Source organism: Drosophila bipectinata, chromosome 2L (genome assembly GCF_030179905.1).
Source record: "Drosophila bipectinata strain 14024-0381.07 chromosome 2L, DbipHiC1v2, whole genome shotgun sequence".
Taxonomy (NCBI): domain Eukaryota; kingdom Metazoa; phylum Arthropoda; class Insecta; order Diptera; family Drosophilidae; genus Drosophila; species Drosophila bipectinata.
In genome coordinates, this window is record NC_091736.1 from 11,264,038 (window position 1) to 11,282,426 (window position 18,389).

An 18,389-nucleotide genomic window follows, 5' to 3' on the forward strand; every position below is an offset into this window, starting at 1 on the left:
TGATATGCGGCAATTGACTCCTTTTGTTGCTGCAGTGATAAGCAATAGTTGGCTATTTTGTGTTTTTTATTGAGCTTTTTAGTGGGTCACATGAATCAGTTTCTGTTTCTGATGATTGCCCAAAACTCCAAACTCCGCCAATCGCCAGCAGCCGGCGTGTCGGTCGTTGTAGAAATGTGCAAAGTCATGGCATTTTGTTTGGCAATGTTCTGCAGTTTGCATTGTGGCATTTGCAGAGCTTTATTTGAGCCCAGCATGGTAAATAAATAACGAGTATAGTTGAGCCACATACATTTTTTATGGAAATTTACTGCATTTTCCATTTCAATTGCCTTTTGAGTGGAAAAATATGTAAATGTCGATGAAGCGGATGGACAATAGTGTAGTAGGATACTCAATGGATGGGTATTGAAGGCAGGGCATTGATGCGATATGTGCAGTAAATTGCAGTTTTCAAAATATAATTTTTTTCTTTTGCGGCATACTCCATTTGTTAGCCCAATTTCCAGTGGTTTTTGCTTTTATTGGGTTTATGTTTCTCTCTAGGGATGCGATTTATGGGCAGTCCTATTAAAATCCTTACAAGTTATATGTTTCTCCAAAGTCTTCCCTGAAAACCTTATTCTTTGTTACACATTTTTTCTTGTAATGCCCCTCCTGATTTCTAGCTGATGTGTTCTTTCACCGAATTCACTTAAATCCATGTTATTTCCGCATATTTCACACCACTCACACTTCCTTTGGCTCACAATTTGCACTTCATGAATACCAGATAGGGAGCCAAAGCCGGAGGAGACCGAGGGGCTACAGCTGCTGCTCCATTAGACAATTTTCACATCTGTGTCCTCAGAAGAAGACTGCAGAGTCCCCAGAATGCTTGTTGTTCTTACTCGGATGCTTCGAGTCAATAGTGAGTGCAAGACCGTCCTCCTTTGAAGCAAATTATTCGATTGATGCTACAAATAAACTTCCGTTTCTCCATTGACCCTTTAATGTTCCACTCTGATCAATGAAATTCCCTCAACATGTGGTAATTTTTAAATATTTATCGAGAGTTAATTCCATAAACTGGCAACTAAATTATGATTCGATTTGGAGGCCGAAATACCAAAATGGTTGCATGCAAAATTCGGTGAATGTATCGTTTGGTTTTCCACATTGTTTGTACTCCATTCCACTTGCCTCGGCACTTGATATTCCTGGCTAAACAGCCTCCACCACATCATTATGTACTGCTCCCCTTGGGGCGCCACTTCATTAACAGATTTTCCAGCGCCAGGACCGAGACCGGAACCCGCAGAAAAACCAATCGGATGCCGTCAGCTAGGCAAGTTCTGTTGTCCAAAAATATTGAACCAATAATGCAATTTCGCCCGTGGTCGGCAAACTCCTGCCCAGCTGGCGTTACAATGTTGAAAACTGAATTGGTAAACACCCGCCGGCAAACAGGGCACTCCTGGAGGGCCTATTAAATGGAATTTCGAACAGGACTGACGATTAACTAACTGACTGTCTGCCACTGTCTATGGCGGGAGCCCCTCCATCTGATGTCATTTGTTCAATAATCGCATAATTATGCGCAATAATTGCATTAGCAAATATGGGCATGGAATTAGAGGGCAGAGAGTAATTGCAAATGCCGTCATTACATTGTAATCGTTGTTGGGGCATTGAGAGGACGGGCTCCTCTGTCTTGAGACATTTAATTAAAGGCGTTAAGTTGGCTAATGAATGCGGCAATCGGAAAGAGCCATCCTCGACATCCTCGGAGGCTTGATCCTGCGGGGTACTGAAGCACGTTTCAGCCTCAGTGAGTCGTCAGACAGGCTACAGGCTGCACATGCAGGATAAGTGAATGGCATTAAATAAACAAACTGGCGGGCAACACAGCAACTGCCAAACAAAGGCAGACTGAGTGGAATAGAAGGCAGCAGCATTCTGATGCACTGCGCTGGAAAAAAATCCAGTAACTAAAAGGGGTGAAGTTAAGGCGAAGAAATAATACTCTACTTTATACTTTTGATAGAATGAATCTCTGGAAAAATCAAAGTCATAAAAAATGCAATTTGTTCTACCAAATATTTTCTGTTGACTGGAATATCTCAGCCATTTGATAAGCGTCACGTACTGAGCGCCCGAAACTGGGCTACAACCTTTTTCGCAGGATTTCTGGTGGAATCCTGAGAGCTGAGAGCTCGGGAAACCGATTGCCGAGTACTTTATTATCTATACAGTGGGAGTGGGGTTGTGTTTCACTAGTGCAGTGCACTAGGGGTTAGTGCATTTGTTTGCCACTTACACACACAAAGGAATAACAAAATGGCGAATCCACGTGGCTGGTACATACCTGCAAGAAAATGGAAGGATACGGAAAGGCATTAGTATGAAATCTTTGCAGAACACACCTGAAACTCCCATTCCCTGCTACCAGCGATTGCATTAGAATTTAAGATAAGTTCGAGGCAGTGAGGAGAGGGTGTGAGTAATGGCAATGGGATTGGGGTAGTAGTGGCAACTCAGATTGGGATACTCGGCTTACAGGCTCCTCTTGAAGCTCCAGTTCCTGCCCTGGCTCCTGTTTATTGTGTGCTCGAGGACGAGTATGTGCGGAGGGGCAACTTGTTTACCAAACTTTATTAAAACTTGGCAAACAGTTGTCGCCTTTGTAGTTGGCTCGAGTTGAGTTCTGTTGCTTTGTCTGCTAACTGATTGCAGTTACAATCAGTTTATTGTACGGGCCTGCTGCAGGATAGATTCCCTTGGACACACATCCGCGTACAAGCAGCTACCTTGTTGTAACACGAAGCCTGGCAAACAGTACAGGCACAAAGTGGAAAAAGGAGTTTTCAGATGGCAACATGCGGACCAAGAAGTTGCCAAAGTCGGTACTTCAGCAAGGATAATTTGTGAATGGTATAACTTCAAGGAGCAAACTTTTGAAGCATTAGAAATACATACTTTGGCAATATAAGTTCCAGTTTTTGTACTCCAACAACTAATATTATTTTCTTTAACAGAAATCATTCATAATTCATAAAACTTAATAGGCAGAAAATTTTTAGAATTTTAATTTAAAGGGAGTTCCAATTTTCTCCTCATTTTGTCAGCCACAAGATTACTGAACCCTACATAAAAAATCAATAGAACCATACCGACAAAAAAAAGGCAAAATGTCATAAGTGATTTCCTGTTTCCGTTTCAGGTTCCAATCAAGCGTGAAATAATTTTTGGAAAAATATTTACACAGTTTGGGAAAATAAGGAAGAAAATATGAAAAGATGAAAAATGAAAAATGAATGGGAAAATGTGAAAAGCTAATGGGGTCGGCTGGTTGGTTGGTTGGTTGGGTTGTCACCAGTGACAACTGGCCAGGCCCCGGGTTTTCCGGGCTGATCCACTCAACCAAGTGGGTCTCCAAAGTGTCCCCAACTCATCACATTTAGCAGCGTTGCGCTTGATTGCGTCCTCGCCTTGCGTCTCGGCCTTATGGAACGGTGTACATCAGTGTCAGATTAGGGCGTGGCTGGGTCGAAATCACAGACACTACACTACATAGCACCCACCATAGAGTACAGGCACACATTCAAAGCCCCTAAGAAGTCGCATAAATTCCAGACACCGCCGCCCTGGTGATTTGTGGCGCAGAGACCACATCAAACATGGGAGATTTCCGAGGAGCCGAAATGGGAGGGCGGTGGAGTTCCTCAGACAGAGACTAAGTGTGGGTTAAGCACACTTGAAGTATGTGCACGCTTGGGTTAAGAAAAAGGATTTGCCAGCTCCAAGGAGCTCCTGCTTCTGCCATCCTCCCAGCCACATCTTCCAGCTGCTGTGACAGAAAAGGCTGAAAAGAAAAACCACCCAGCCTTGACGTTCGGGGGAAAAATATGAAAAATCGTTGTGGGATCTCCTGCCAAGGTGAGGATTGTGGTTACACTGCGGTCCTGTGGTCCTTGCGACTTATGGATTGTGTATATATGTATGTACACACTATATGTGTGTATCCTTGGGAGGGCGTTGGAGTGGGGCAACCACGTGTAATGCAATTATATTGAGGCAGATTTTCCGTCACAACTTTTTCACTTTTCCTTCGCATATTTTTCACTTTATGGAATTGATGTTTGATGGCTTAATGGATAAGGACATCCTTGAGGATAAGGGAAAGCCATCAAACTATTGGAACGTGCATGGCTTTCTCTCAGTTTAGAAAGTAAAAGCTGAGAATCGTTCTTGCCACCACAAATCCTGGTAAATTACGGCAACAGGCAGTTGGGATAATTACCAAAGTTTATTAACGGAAACAAAGGACCAACTGCAGTCGTCCGTAGATCCAAAGATCTGCCGAATTCGGCGCGTCCATGAATATGAAATGAAGTCCAAACCCCATGGCGGAAACTCAGACAGGGCGATCCTTGGAGGCCGTTGGAAATGGAGGGTCATAAACAACAATTTATAAGCTTTAATGAAAATTGGTTGAGAACTCTGGGGTGGCTAACTCGGGCGGGTTTTTTTAAGAGCGACTTGCAAATAAATTAACTCCACTCCGCGTCGTCTAAGCCGACAAATGTAAATTAAGAGCGTTGTTTACACCTAGGACTGGTCCAAGTTTTTTTGGTCATTAAATTTATGCCTCACCCGGGAATACGCCTTCCGACAGCTTATAAATTTTGCACCTTTTTTGGAGGCCAGAGCTCTGACTAAATGTGTCCTTTCGCTTTCGACAAATGCATATGGAAATTTTATGCAAATTTCCATTGTGTCAGCAATTTGTAACGAATTTGGGATGTGAAATTGTTTGAAAAGCCGCCGCCGGGCAAAACGGCGGTACGACGGGACGACGGCACTGAAAATTTAATTTACCCTGTGCGGTGGCTAAATCCAATTGCATAAACGTCAATTTGCTAATCCAATATTTGCCGACAGAAGTCGAGGAGTATGGCAATAAAAGCGGAGCTCTTGAATTTTCAACTTTCGAGTTAAACACTTTAAGCCCGGCCCTTTGAAAAGTTTGGCTCGCTTCTGCCACTGAAGCTGACAAAATATTTTCAGCAGCACTTCAAAGTGTCTTCTTTGGTGGAAAGCTTGGTGGAATATTCTTCAAAATAAACGTTATTGTGGCACAAGTTGCTGCAACTGATAAAGGAGGCTGCATCCTTGAGAAAAAAAAAGAGAACTGCTTTTGGATGGCACTTGGTCAGCTTCAATTACTCAGATCTGGAGGCGCCTCCTCGGATACCGGCCATCATCATCATCATAATCAACAGTCAACAAAAAGAACGACCTACACGTGACTACACCACAAAACTCTTAGGAATATAAAAGTTTAGACCTCCAGGAACCAATCCCCCTGGCAAATGAGCTGCTGGCTGTATACGTTCTTTTATTCATTTCTTTTTTTTTTATTTTTTTTGGTAGCTGTCTGCACTTAATGGAAAATGTCAGTTCGCCTCCGGCGTCAAACGTTTTATTGAAGTTTCCACTGAGGCGGCGGTGAACACTCAAAACACTTGCCACAGTGCGTCATCTGCTCCTGTGGCCACCTTTCTGACTCCGTCTGGCGTCTTTTTCGCGGCCCAGCCATTAAACCTAACGAACCGGAAGTGCTGAGGTCCTGCCAGAGAGGTCATCGATCTACAAGTCCATCGCTACAAGTCCTGTTTCGTTCGTAAATTTTAATGATGAGCAAAGCAAGCGGAAATTTTCAAATCAAAAGTAGCTTAGCTTTGTCGAGGCAGTTACTATTGCTGCTTGATACCTTTTACTCGGAAGGAAATAAAATTTTAAATATATGAAGCATAACTTCTTTTTACTTTCATAATGAGCCAAATTGAAAAGTCGAGATTGACCCAACCGCGTCTGGTCAAGTCTGTTAAACCCAAAGTGGATGGCCAGGTATTCACCTGCCAGTTTGAGGTTTTCGGCAAAGTTCAGGGTAAGTTGCTCTTAAGACTCTAGGTATTTCTCTAATAAAACCCATTGATTTTTATCAGGTGTCTATTTCCGGAAGGTAAGATATTATATCTATAATCAAAATTAGTCAAATATTAGTAGTAATATTCTATAGCACACTCAAAAAAAGGCCAAAGAACTAGGCCTCACTGGATGGTGCATGAATACTAAAGCTGGAACCGTAAAGGGCATGCTAGAAGGATCTCTGGAAAAAGTCACCGAGATGTAAGTAATAGCTTTTAAAATTATAAAAAAATATCTTTAAAAAATTCTTTTAATTTTTAGGAAATACTGGTTACAGCACAAGGGTAGTCCCCGTTCGGTGATTGAAAAAGCCATTTTCTCCGAAAATGAACCTCTACCTTCCAACAACTTCAATCTGTTCTCAATTCGCCGCTAAAGATTTCACAAAATTCAAGTAAAATGTTTTATATTTTTAAGAGAGAGTATGAAATAAACAAGTTGACATTCTGAATACCAAAACAATTGTTGGCAGATGGACAAAGTTGGCCAAAATATAAGTTTTTTTGGGCAATTCCCTTGGGTTGTGTGTTAGCTGGCCAATTAATTGGACCATGAGCCACCGCAAATTGCCTTTCGAATATTTTTCTATGACAATTTCTAAACTGATGCTGCGCCAATTGTCAAAACAATTTCAATTTATTTTTTCAGTCGTCAAAATGGATGGGGCCAAAGTTTCAGGATCGTCTCTGGCAATTTTGCGACAAATAAACTGGCCATATCCAACCAAAAAAAGGCAAAACAAATTTACATAAATAAATAAAAGTTGACTGAGTTCACCAAATGGTAACAGTTGGCGCCTGATGGCAATTAAAAGCCTCTGCGCCACTTTCAACGCTTTACTTTTTTTTTTGTTATTGTGTTTATTTTTTTCCCCTCGGATAGGGACGGATCGGATGCTCCAAGCTGGCTCTGCTGGATGCCACTGTTATTTATTTGAATTGTTTTGTGTGTCTGGCAAACACTTAATAATAAACTGTTGAAACCGCAAAAAGTGCGCTGGCTAAACAAAATTGTTTCCACTGGCCAAATTGGGGGAAGTCCCGGAAAGAGTGGTTATGTAAATGGAAATACCTTTGGGTTGCCTTTTAATTAGTAAAGTCTGCGGAACGTATATTAAAATAAATAAAATGCCAAATATTCTATTTATTTTTTAAAAAACAAGAGGATCGAACGAGAAACGTAAAACTCTACTGCTTGGAATTATAAGGTCTTATTGCTTTGGAAATCGTCCTTGGTCCTGTTGCCGCAGACTCAGCCTTCGGGCCTGAAGGATCTCCTCAGGGCTCTTGTTGTCGCGGGCCAGTTCACGGCACAGGAGGCGGCGGTAGAGGAGCATCTTGCGCTTGGTCTCCGGCGTACCAGCAGCGGTACTGAACTGTATCGCAGGACGATGGCCTCGGGATGAGGATCTTTACAAAGAAATCGGTTCAAAATATATAAGATGGGAACAAGGGGTAGAGTTCTTTATTAAACTTACGCCTTTTTGTCACTCATTTTGGTTGCAAAGTTATTCGTAGCCGGAGCTAAATAGAGTTTACGTTACACTTTGGAAGGAATTTTGAATAATGAAACTGTTATGTAGGAAACCTTTCAAAAATATCCCGAAGAGTGAGCTTAAAGTCATGGCCATCTAGATAGTATTTTGTGTCCTGCATTTTCCCCTCTGTATCATAGAAACATAGAACTAAATTAAGTCATTAAATGCCACCGAATTTGAAATGCAACACAGGCGGCAAACGGCAACGCGGCACGCAAACAGATAAAGTGGCAGGCAGGAGCTGGCAGCCGGGAAAAGTCGAAAGAGGCGGCGCCTCTGAAAGCCGGATCCAGTAGCGCCGATAATCAATTCCGTTTCCGGCTGACAGTTTGCCGCATCGTGCGTGACCCTAAATATGTATGTTTGTTTGCATAAACAGCACGAGAAAAATAATCATAATTGTAATAAATTCGTGAGCCGCACAACCCGACCGACCAACAGGCAGTAGGAGGTGGGCGTGGCATGTGGTGCATATTCGGGAATCGCGTGCCACTCTGGTCGCATGTCGAAAATCGAAATCGGTTGCAGAACGAGCTCCATTAGCTGAAAGCCCCGCTGATAACGAGTTCATTGACGAGTTCATTGGCACATCGATTCCCGATGAGGGGGCTTGGTGCCACCAAATGCGGTTAGTGTGGCACGCTAATCACAGACTAAGGGAATTTTGGTCTAGTTGCAGGATCTACCAAGAGATCTAGGAATTTTAATAACATTTTGTTTTAAAAAACAAACACGTTTTCTTATATTTTAAAATTGGAACTTGAAGAACAATATCCAATCCAATAGATTATAAATGGTTCTCTTCACGCATCTGATAACTATAGAAATCCTTATCGACTGAAACCCCTTTCCATCCTGCACCTTATTAGCCATGCAGACCATGTTCCTTCGAGCCAGGCTAAGCCGTATAAGGCCAGCTGACTGTGTTCCAAATCTCAGACCACATGAAATCGCTCCAGACAGATACGTGGGGCCCGCAATGCCGCATCACCAGAAGCATCCTCAGCCTCAGTCCCTTCGTTGTCTAGACGCCAAAAACCCATTGCTCTGCCACCGGAAAAAATGGCTCTTGCTGCGCAAGTGTTGCATTATAGACTCCAGAACGAAATGGGGAAGCACGGCCAGCAGTTGCCAGATAGAATAGAATTTAGAAGCAGAAACAGCCGTTGCCACGAAATAGAAACTTATTAAAATTTTACAGCCGCACCTTCTGTTGTTGAAAAATTAAAAATACAAGTCGTTGCGCTGTGTTTGGTCTTTGAGATTCTTTTTATCAGATTTTAGCAATTAAAGCTTTTGTATTTTTTGTTTAAGAATAGCTGAGTATTTAGCAAAAAAAAATGTGAAAAATGTTGTATGGGATCGCATGCCAGCGAATCGTGTTGCGTGGCAATTTGATGAATGCGGCCTTTGATTAACCCTGATCCCGGGTCAAAAGCCGTGCCGGGCCAAAAATCAGTTTTAAGACCTTTGCATGCAGTTGGGAAATTTTCAACGGCAAGCAAACTTTGCATAATAAATGAAGGCGATAAGAATGCTGTCCCGACTCCCGACTCCGACTTTGAGTTTCAGTTTGTTTATGTTTATGTTTCTGGGCCTTTTTATTTTTATGTGAATACCTAGGGCATTTTTAGGGAAACTTTCAGCTTGATGGCAAATGCCTTTCCGAGTCCTGATTTTACCCAAGATCCCAAATGCCTTGGGCTGTGAACAATGTAGGTTTTGGGTTTGAAGATTGTCTCACAGAGTAGGCGCTTTGTTTTAAATCAAGGGTCGAGTTGGCCTTTGAACTTATCTGGCAACTGCCAAATGGTAGTATAGTTAGTTCTCCAAACGATGTGAAACGAAACGGGTCAATTTTTGTTCACCAGACACAAAAAAAAACGTACAAAAAAAAATAAATCAAAATTGTATCCAACAAAATGGATACTCCCAAAATTCTGGTTGAAAACACTAAAACACAAGCAGACAAAATCAAAGTAACAAATGTACATAATAAACTCTGGGACTCTGGCTCATCGGATTCGTCGGGATTGGTTAGTTCCATCAAAAAACTACCTGCTGTGCCGGCCAAGAGTCACATTTCGTCTAAGGAAAGGAATTCTAGCTCCACCAAGGAGTTGAAACCTATGACGGAGGAGTTCCAGCAAGGAGACCAAGAGGGAAAGGAGAACTTAATCATCAAGATGGTGGAACAGAACCCCAGATCAGAACCAGTGACTTCGTTCGCATCTATACGAGATTCTGAGGAACTCGTATATCCCATCCACACAGCCGAGACACTCTATTCTAAGGATCGCGATCTCAACGAGTCAGCTTCGGAGAAGACTCTCAGCGAGGAGCAGAATATTCTTCCGCAAGATTCTGAAGAAGACCAAATCAAGAACAAGAAGGATTCCGGAGCAGTAAAGGACACACCGAAGAAGCCCATTGTCGGCCCCAAACCTGTCAAGGATTCTACTTTGGAACAAGCCCCGGGAATGAAGGAAAAAGAAGAGCCCAAGGATACATCGGACATTGCCGTCAAGGATCCAGGAAGCAGCAACGCTACACTGGCTGAAGAGGATGTTAAAAAGGAGGACATGCAGATCTACTTCCAAAACCTGATGACCATCGACAGCCATATGAGGATATCGGATCTCCCGGACTACATCAACGAGGACACCGAAATAATAGAGCAGGAGAAGAGAAAATGCTGGAGGAGTCTCCTGTCCAGCGTTAGTCGCATCACCTCCTTTTCCAATGCCTCAAGGTAGGTCTAGAATTTTTATTAATATTAAATATTTAAATGTTTTTATTAAAGCATCCATTCATCGAAGAAATCCAACACCCCACGCATCCTAATGGCCGCCATTCTTCAGGAAACCGCCAAGCAACAGTACAAACGGAAAATTACCCTTCTGAAGGAGAACTACTCCTATCGCATGGGTCTGATTAAGCAACTAAAACACGATATTAAAACTAGTTTTAAGAGCGAGGCCCAGCAGCTCTACTACAACTACCACCTCACCAAAAACAACAATCAGTACAAACCGAACCTAGGCACTTTAAACAAGTCACACTCCAAAATGAGACTATGAACGGACGAAGGCATCGGTCGGTCTGTCCATCTTGGTGGTTTAAGCCTCGACGAGAGTCCTTCGGGGTCAGCTGGAAGGAGGAACTGCCGACGAATGAGGGACATTGCACTAGATGGCTCGAATTTAATATGTGCATTTGTTACTCTGCATTTTGGGCCACTACTGCGATCCGGCGCTTGGAAATAAAACTAAAACCAAATTAAAACCTCTCGCAGCAAAGACAATGAGAATTGACCCAAATACCTGGCCGGACCCGGCCCTTTTGTTATTCTCCTTTGGCATTGTAATTTATGGACTGGCCGCGAATGGCGTGGGTCCTCTTTACATTTTTTTTTTTTGGGTCACAGCTGCGGGGGAAACTGGGTCAGCTAAGTGAACAAAAGGAGGTTTATTGTTCTCAAGGCTTTAAAATTTAAATCTGGCTTTAGGTAAGGGGAGTTATGGCTTGAAATCCTTTATCTTATTCATAGAAATACTAGTCTAGTTTGAGGCTAGAAAATAACTTAAAGTTTTCCAAGTCTCCTCTATTGATTTCCCAGTTATGACCAACTTTAAACTTTAAACCATATCGCCGGAGTTGTAAGTGGAAATAGCTCCCCGGGCGGCTAATCCGTTCAAAGCTGCCAAAAATCTCCAACAGGGCTCGACGCTTTCGCTCGCAGTGACGCACAAAAAGTTGATGGCCCAGAGTCCGGATGGACGAACACTTGTGGCAGGCGCTTAGCAACCGACAGACAAAGCTGCAAGCCTAATCCCCCCACTCCCCGGCCTTGGGCAACCCCCGGGGCGGCTTACAACAAAGCGAAATGGTAAATAAAGGCCCGAAAGCATTGACAGCGGGCGTTGAAATGGAAATCAAAATCCGAGTCCCAAAATCAAAGTAAATCAATGCGGGGCTAAAGCTTCCTCCCGTTCCCAAAATGAGCACAAAAAAAAAAATGCTGATGAAAATTGAAAATTTACTTTGGCATCATCGCTCCGACAATGAAATATGTCAATTTCAATTATGCTGGAGAGCTGTAGCCTGGCACTTGCCCCGCCGCGGGCGGAAATCGTACTCGAAATCGAATCCTATTTCGAATTGATTTCAACATTTCAACAAATGTGTCAATTTCCCCGGAAAGCTCTATTGGCAACGCCTTGAATCGGAGGGAGTGGCTGTCAGCCCGGTAATTATAGTTGTTATAGCCGCGATTTTGCTGACAGTTGGCCATCGCCCGAGGCTGAGACTCTGCAACAGCCAATTTGCCATTTAAATTTATTTGTAGTTCCACATACGACACTTTAAAGACTTAAGAACATAATGCCATTTGCATAAATCATAAACATAAATCAACATTTGCAGGGAAAAGACTTGTACGCTCTGCCTTGGCAAACATCTTTTGATGGGTTTTTAATTGAATGACATCTAATCCAAAGGCAGAAACACTCTTCACCGGAAACATAACTAGCATGTGTGTAACTTTCCACAAATCATCGAGGAAAACTTTGGCGCGAAACTCCTCATCAACTTCTCGGGGCAACCGTGAGATTTCCTGCAATATAAACTTGTATGAGTCCCGACTCCAGGCCCTTATCAATGGGAACTATCAAAGGGCCATAAAAGTTTCGTTCAACACTTTGCAGACAGGAAATATGACAGGCATCGGAACAATACTCGTAAAACGAGCAGACTACAGACTACACTCCATGCCGGTCATTTGCCAACTCCAACTGACTAACTGACCATCGTTGGCAGGCGATTGATTTGCCAGGCCGACAGTGGGGTGCGGGTCTGGGTTTGAAATTGAACTTGAAAAGTGCATAGGGAGACAGCCAACATTGCAATGACAATGACGAGGCTCACACGATTACACAAAAGCCAAGCAACAGCAGCAATGCCAGCAACGCCAGCAAATAAAATGCCACGACTGCGTCTCGACTCCAACTCTGACTTTGACTCCCTGCCTGTCGATATGATCTCGTCATTATGTCGCCAGTGGCAGACTATAGCCTTGGGGCGAGGGGATAAGCCAGTGGTGGCAGCGGAGGTGCCAGTTGGTGGCGGAAGACGTCTGCAAGTTGCGTCGAGTGGGCGACACTTTTATGTGAAATTGATGATGATTGAAAGCTGCAGGGAATGGAAAAGCAAAGTATTTTCTAGGAGTGACATTGTGATAGTCACGACTATCGAAGGATGGGTTATTATTTAATTAAAATTTAAGTTAAGAGTAAGATGCTACTAAAGATAGAGACTTAAGATAGAGAACGATATAATTATCCTCCTCCTATTTTCACTTTCTAGCCCATCTCTAGTTGTAAAGGTTTTATGTCCCTCTACCCCCCTGATGAATTAAACAATTAAACGCAAAACAAGACGTATTCCCTGCACTCTTAATATAGGATATCCCCCACCGTCTGCCTTCCATTTAGGGCTGGCCACAGATTTTTATGGCGCCACGATGTTCTTTAAGATATATGTGTCAAAACTAGTGGCCGTGCCATCGTAAATTTAATTCATAGGCGTCTGCCTCACCAGACGGCGATTGTCATCATATGAGTGCTCATCATAATGATCATCCCAATCGCAATCAGAATCCCAATCATCGTTGAGCCAAGAAATCGTGTGGGACTGAGGTCTGGGATGCGAATGCGAATATGCGAATGCTCATTGCATTTTTATCACTTACGCGAAATTGGTTTTTATGTGTCGGGAGTCTCATGTGCGCCTATTAAATGGAAGCGCTGCCTCCTATTTCTTGGCAACCACACTCGACATCAATTCCGCACACACTCAAGTAGTTGAGGGAGCGGGCATTGCGTATACGCAGTGGGGGCACTCGGGAGCAGGCCCAGGAAAGGCAGTTAAATGAAATGCTCCGCTGGCCGTTTAAGCGATGACAATCAGCCGAATAGTCAAGTGATATATTGCAGAGCACTTTTAGCTGCTGCCTGGGGAAGCTGATCTGGCCCACGGAATTAGGTCTACGGAGCGGAGTCTTTACAAGAGGCTGTGTCATTGTTTTATTGATTTATAGACGAGTGTGAGCAGACGGTTGATTGCGATGAACGAGCACTTGAGACATTTTAACTTATGCATTTAATTTGGCTTTTGATCATGGAGAGAGTGTCATGTGGAAAATTACCTGCAATGAAACAAAAATAAATCTCTATTAGAAACGTAAATGGTGAATTTGGCTAAAAATTTCAGTCTGAGCTCTGAAATTGTATACTATTAACTGGATATGCCTATCTATGACCTGGAACACCTAGGGCAAACAAACTTCTACTGCCAACAGGCCCCCCCTCTCGGCCTTGACAAATGAAAAATCTGTCAAGCTCAACAAACAGACAACTTAATGCCACAAGCCGACCAACCAATCCCACCCAGCCACCGACACAGCCACTGGCCAGTAGAAGAGGACTCTGAGGCTCAATGACTTGGCCAGACTGGTCCCTGTGGTAAAATTTAATTTAACATACAATTCAGAATGGCCGGCGACAAATTCTCTTCTGGCCAGCAACTCGGGGGCCCACAGAGCATTCGGCCAAAAATTGTTGCCAGGACACAAAGTTTTCTGCCGGGGACAGGCAGACGACTCCGGCCGGCTTCGGCCACAAGGCTTGAACCCTTAATTATATTGAGTGTATGAAATCCTTTGGCCACACAATGGCCGGCAGGAAGCGAAAGTGGCCATGTCCTTGTCCCTGTTCGCCGTCGTGTTTAATCCAAGCAATTTGCAATTTTTGGTAATTTAACTTGACAAAACTTTATAATGGCCTGAAGGAGGGGGATGGACGTCCATTCCCATTCAAGACTCGACAATGGAAAAGCATTTGTGGCTCCCGTTCGATTCGATTCGCAACTGTTGCCAGGACTTTGTTGCCCCTCAACCGAAATCTCTAATCCCGGCGCAGAACCCTTCATAAAACCATAATTTTTGATTGTTATGTACTTAAAGGAGAACCTCGTCATGTGCGATGAATGCAAATTTCGTTTTCAATTTCGTTTTTTTTTCATGTCTGAACTGTCTATTATGTTTGATGATTTATGATTTGGACAGTAAGCGGTCTAAGGCGTTAATATCCTTGATGCGGGATTTATTTTTTGTGGCAGCGGGGCTGGGAAGCAAAGAGTTGTGACAATTTACGACATCATTTGATTTTAATCTTTTGCAGCCCTTCGGGAATAAACGAGTTGCGTATTTTGTTTTTCTGATCAGATTAGTGAGAAAATATTTTGAAATTAAGAAGCTTAAGCTTAGATTTATGTGAATGTGAAAAGGATACACTGTGATATTGTACCCATAATTAACTTGTTGATATTGGATATCACAAAGGACCTTCTCCTTAACTTCCCTCCTCGAATTCAACTCCAAAACTCTCCAGTTTAAGAAATAACTTCCTGATAGATCTAATTACAAACAATAACAGCAGATCGCGATGACAACAGAAGTTCTGACGCAATGGGAATATAAAGTTCAACAGTCAGTCCTTTATTGTTGGGTAGTAGAGGAAAATAAATGTCTCACCATAAGCCGAAAATTTTGCGCAAAAGTCGAAATTCCTCCCTTTCTGCTGGATGCTGTCAAAAATGACAAATAGTCCGTCGAGGATTTAATTTTGAATGCAATGCCTCACGTTGCATTGCAGTGGAAATTAACTAAGCGACCTGGAAGCCAACAAAAAAAAAAGCCAACCCGGGAAATAGCGCCCACCATGGTAACGCAGCCACCACCGAAATCCTCACAGAGGACGGCAGACGGAAAGTGGAATTAAAACCGATCCACAGAATCGTCGCCACCCCCTCCGATCCACTTTTATGTCATTTTCCGAGAGGGGTGTTTGTGTTTTTTTTCAGGGGGATGCTACTAGCATTCCGGGCCTTTTCATGTTTGTCCGGGAAATTAGTTTGGCTCAACAGGAGCATCATCAAAATATAAAGGATTTTCCAGACTCCAGGATAGGGCAGGCAAGGCGAGTATTTATAAATTACTCGTCCGCAGCACAATTGCTCAGCCATACGTTTTATTGCAATTTCTGAAAAATACCTAACGAAAGGTTAAGGTTGCCGGGGACTACTACCACGCACGTGCAGTCGATGGGAGAACCCTTCGGGCCATCATCCACATCCACATCCACATCCACTTATTAAAAATATTTGTTTGTATTCGCAGCATCCTGCAACTCTGGGCATTGTCTGGCTGGCTTTATTTACGATTCATCGAGGCATGTAATTAAATTTTTGGATTTCGGATTTACAGAAGCGAATAAATTTAATATTTCTTGTAGTTATTATATTATTAATTACTTTTCGGGTTTGCCAAAACTTCCTTGCTATTAATCATCACCTCATTTCGCCCCCAAGACCCACACACTTCTCATCGGAGCTGTAAACTAAACTCATTAATTACTACAATTAGGCAATACACATTTTTTTCCGCTTGGCCCTAAATTGTTTAATCTGGCAATCGGCTCAGGGCCATGCACCCTGCTAAATAGTACACACGCGACCAAAAGAACCACTTCCCCTTAGTTGGAGTCGTTAAAGAAGCCCGGTGGTGCTCCGGATAAGGAATAAAAAATGAAACGGAAAAATATATTCAAAACTGGCGGTAGTACCGTGCCCGACTCGCCCAGGCGATGCAGCTTTGATTAATGGTTTATTCCAGCACGTCATAAGCGGGCTGGTCCCGGAAAAATCCCTTCTTCCACCATCTCGTCCTTTCGGTCATTATCAAAGGCTGAGTGAGCAGGATACCTTGTCCTTTTTTTTTCTCTCGGTCTTGAGGCAGCAAGACCGTTTCTGTGTCGTCCAGTCAAGTATAATTAACAACTTTGTTGGGCCGGTTTTCCTTTTGTTGTTCGTTAAGAAATTGCAAAAAGTTGTTGCTCGTTTTATGTAAATGATGTGTAAACACCACGTGCAGGAGTGCCCAAGAGTCCATAATAATCCCAAGCAACACACAGTGCAACATTGTGGCAACAGTCTGAGGAATACTACTCGATGCATATTCCGTGGCGCATGTCCATTAGTGACATGCCGGGTGGGGGAAAAACTGAAACGCGAGTACAACGACACGTGTCGCTGCGATTTATTAGCATAATTTCTCTTTCCAGGTTTTTAATGCTCACCACGGAAGCATTAAGGCGAAATGGATGTTCATCAGCCCGAAAGCGAGCTCTGGCTCACTCCCAGTTTCCCAGTTTCGCTTTTCAATTTCCATCGTTTGTTAGTAGTCTCCCCTCTATAGGAAGTTGGGAGAATCATCTCTGTATCTTTGTCAGCATAAATTCTCAGGAACTACTCACTTAATTGTTGTGCATTTGTCAACCTGAGCACCCGAAGCACTTTCCAAAAACGGCGTCAAATACTCCTCCTTCGACTGACTGACATCCCCAAAGAAAACGCTCACTTGAATCCGAACACGAGACACTTTAAATTCTGGAACACACACGGTCTGGTGTCGGGTCTTGTGCTATTTATGTCTTACTTAGTAGAACATTTGCTCTGCTAGTTCGTAAATTAATTGGATTTGCAATTACATGCCGCACAAGACAGAGACTAACCAACTCCGGTGGCAAGAGCTGTGGTGTGGCTTAAATGGTGTTTTCAATGAGAAGAGCTGACTGGATGAAAGCCAACATACATATTGTGTCTAGGACATGAATGAGTCGAAAATTAAAGGAATGTGGTAGGAAACCACCAACACATAAGATACTGTCTTAGGTTATTTTTACACGCGAATATCAATAGAATCAGAAACATATATGTAAGTATTTCAAAAGCAAAGAAAACCACAGGTATTCATTCCTTGAATATTTCTTATCCTTCCCTTAGATCTCCCATTAAACTAATTGCTGGCATACAACATTTTTATTGCATTTCCCGACTCGTACTGGAATTCCATTCCGTACATGCCAATGTTTAATATGCATAACAATAAATGGTCATACACGAGACCAGGTTGGTTCACTCTCTTTGCAAATTGTTGCCCCGAACCAGAGCCAGGCTTGACAAAGGAGCAGTCGAAATGCCCACCCACCCGAGAACTCACAAAAGTGACGGCAATATGGGGAAAATCAAAAGCAGGAAAAGCGAAAGCAAATTGCTCGAAGGCCTCACCTGTTCACCAAACCACTCTCCATACCAACATTTCAATACAAATGGACGCTCCAAAATGTGTGGGTGGTAGGTGAGCAATAGAAAAAGGCACAAATACGAAATTAAATTAGATTTTTCGGTAGCGGTAGTCGGCAGTCGACAACAGTCGGTAGGAAATTGCAGCACGCACGCAAACAACACCAGAAAATATTGAAATTACATATCCGAGGAACGGTCGAATTCAAAAATACGCAGAATTGCGTTCCAAACACCAATCTGACGGCCCTACCCGTTCAAAGACCCTGTCAAATGACCCCCGGGCATTTAGTAGACAAACATTTGGAATTCTATATACGACTATCTGAGTATCTGAGCATCCGAGAGTGGTTTGCGTGCCCAGTCAGACGGAAATGGGCGAATGCCTACGCAAATGTGCGCATTTCAATTAAATTTCCGTTTTAATCACTTTTCCCAGTTCCATTCCAGTCGGCAGTCGAGTGGCCAGCATGGGTTAAATGAGGGGTCACGTCTACCATATCAACCATACCTATGGTAGCTCATTAAAACTGTGTCTGGGGTCAGGTGATGCGTTCTAATTTGATGACGTTGATCGCTGATCCCTTTTCTACTATCCACTTGTAAGGTGGACTCAGTGAGAAGTGCATAGAGAGGTGAATCTCTTTGAGAATCGCATAGAGATGCGCTCTATAAGTAA

At 43.0% G+C, this 18,389-nt stretch overlaps 4 protein-coding genes across 5 annotated transcripts in view; 2 read left to right on the forward strand and 2 right to left on the reverse strand.

The window, feature by feature from the left end:
- Positions 1–18,389, reverse strand: part of Trim9 (E3 ubiquitin-protein ligase Trim9) — a 70,294-nt gene that overhangs the window by 30,427 nt on the left and 21,478 nt on the right. The gene's annotated exons all lie outside the window — the stretch shown is intronic.
- On the forward strand, positions 5,715–6,470 carry LOC108126796 (acylphosphatase-1). Its single transcript, XM_017243493.3, has 4 exons — positions 5,715–5,932; positions 5,991–6,007; positions 6,065–6,174; positions 6,235–6,470. Exons 1-4 carry the CDS (start codon positions 5,818–5,820, stop codon positions 6,347–6,349), a joined length of 357 nt encoding a protein of 118 aa, XP_017098982.2. The 5' UTR covers positions 5,715–5,817; the 3' UTR covers positions 6,350–6,470.
- On the reverse strand, positions 7,102–7,608 carry LOC108126798 (uncharacterized). Its single transcript, XM_017243494.3, has 2 exons — positions 7,451–7,608; positions 7,102–7,382 (listed from the first exon to the last, which is right to left on the reverse strand). The coding sequence occupies exons 1-2, from the start codon at positions 7,465–7,467 to the stop codon at positions 7,184–7,186; spliced, it is 216 nt and encodes a 71-aa protein (XP_017098983.1). The 5' UTR covers positions 7,468–7,608; the 3' UTR covers positions 7,102–7,183.
- On the forward strand, positions 9,321–10,830 carry w-cup (world cup). Its single transcript, XM_070277435.1, has 2 exons — positions 9,321–10,262; positions 10,314–10,830. Exons 1-2 carry the CDS (start codon positions 9,433–9,435, stop codon positions 10,588–10,590), a joined length of 1,107 nt encoding a protein of 368 aa, XP_070133536.1. The 5' UTR covers positions 9,321–9,432; the 3' UTR covers positions 10,591–10,830.

Coding starts and splice junctions, on each gene's coding strand:
- LOC108126796 (XM_017243493.3), top strand. CDS start 5,818: ATGAGCCAAATTGAAAAGTCGAGATTGACCCAACCGCGTCTGGTCAAG. Junction 6,175..6,234: donor CTGGAAAAAGTCACCGAGAT/GTAAGTAATAGC, acceptor TTTAATTTTTAG/GAAATACTGGTTACAGCACA.
- w-cup (XM_070277435.1), top strand. CDS start 9,433: ATGGATACTCCCAAAATTCTGGTTGAAAACACTAAAACACAAGCAGAC. Junction 10,263..10,313: donor TCCTTTTCCAATGCCTCAAG/GTAGGTCTAGAA, acceptor TTTTTATTAAAG/CATCCATTCATCGAAGAAAT.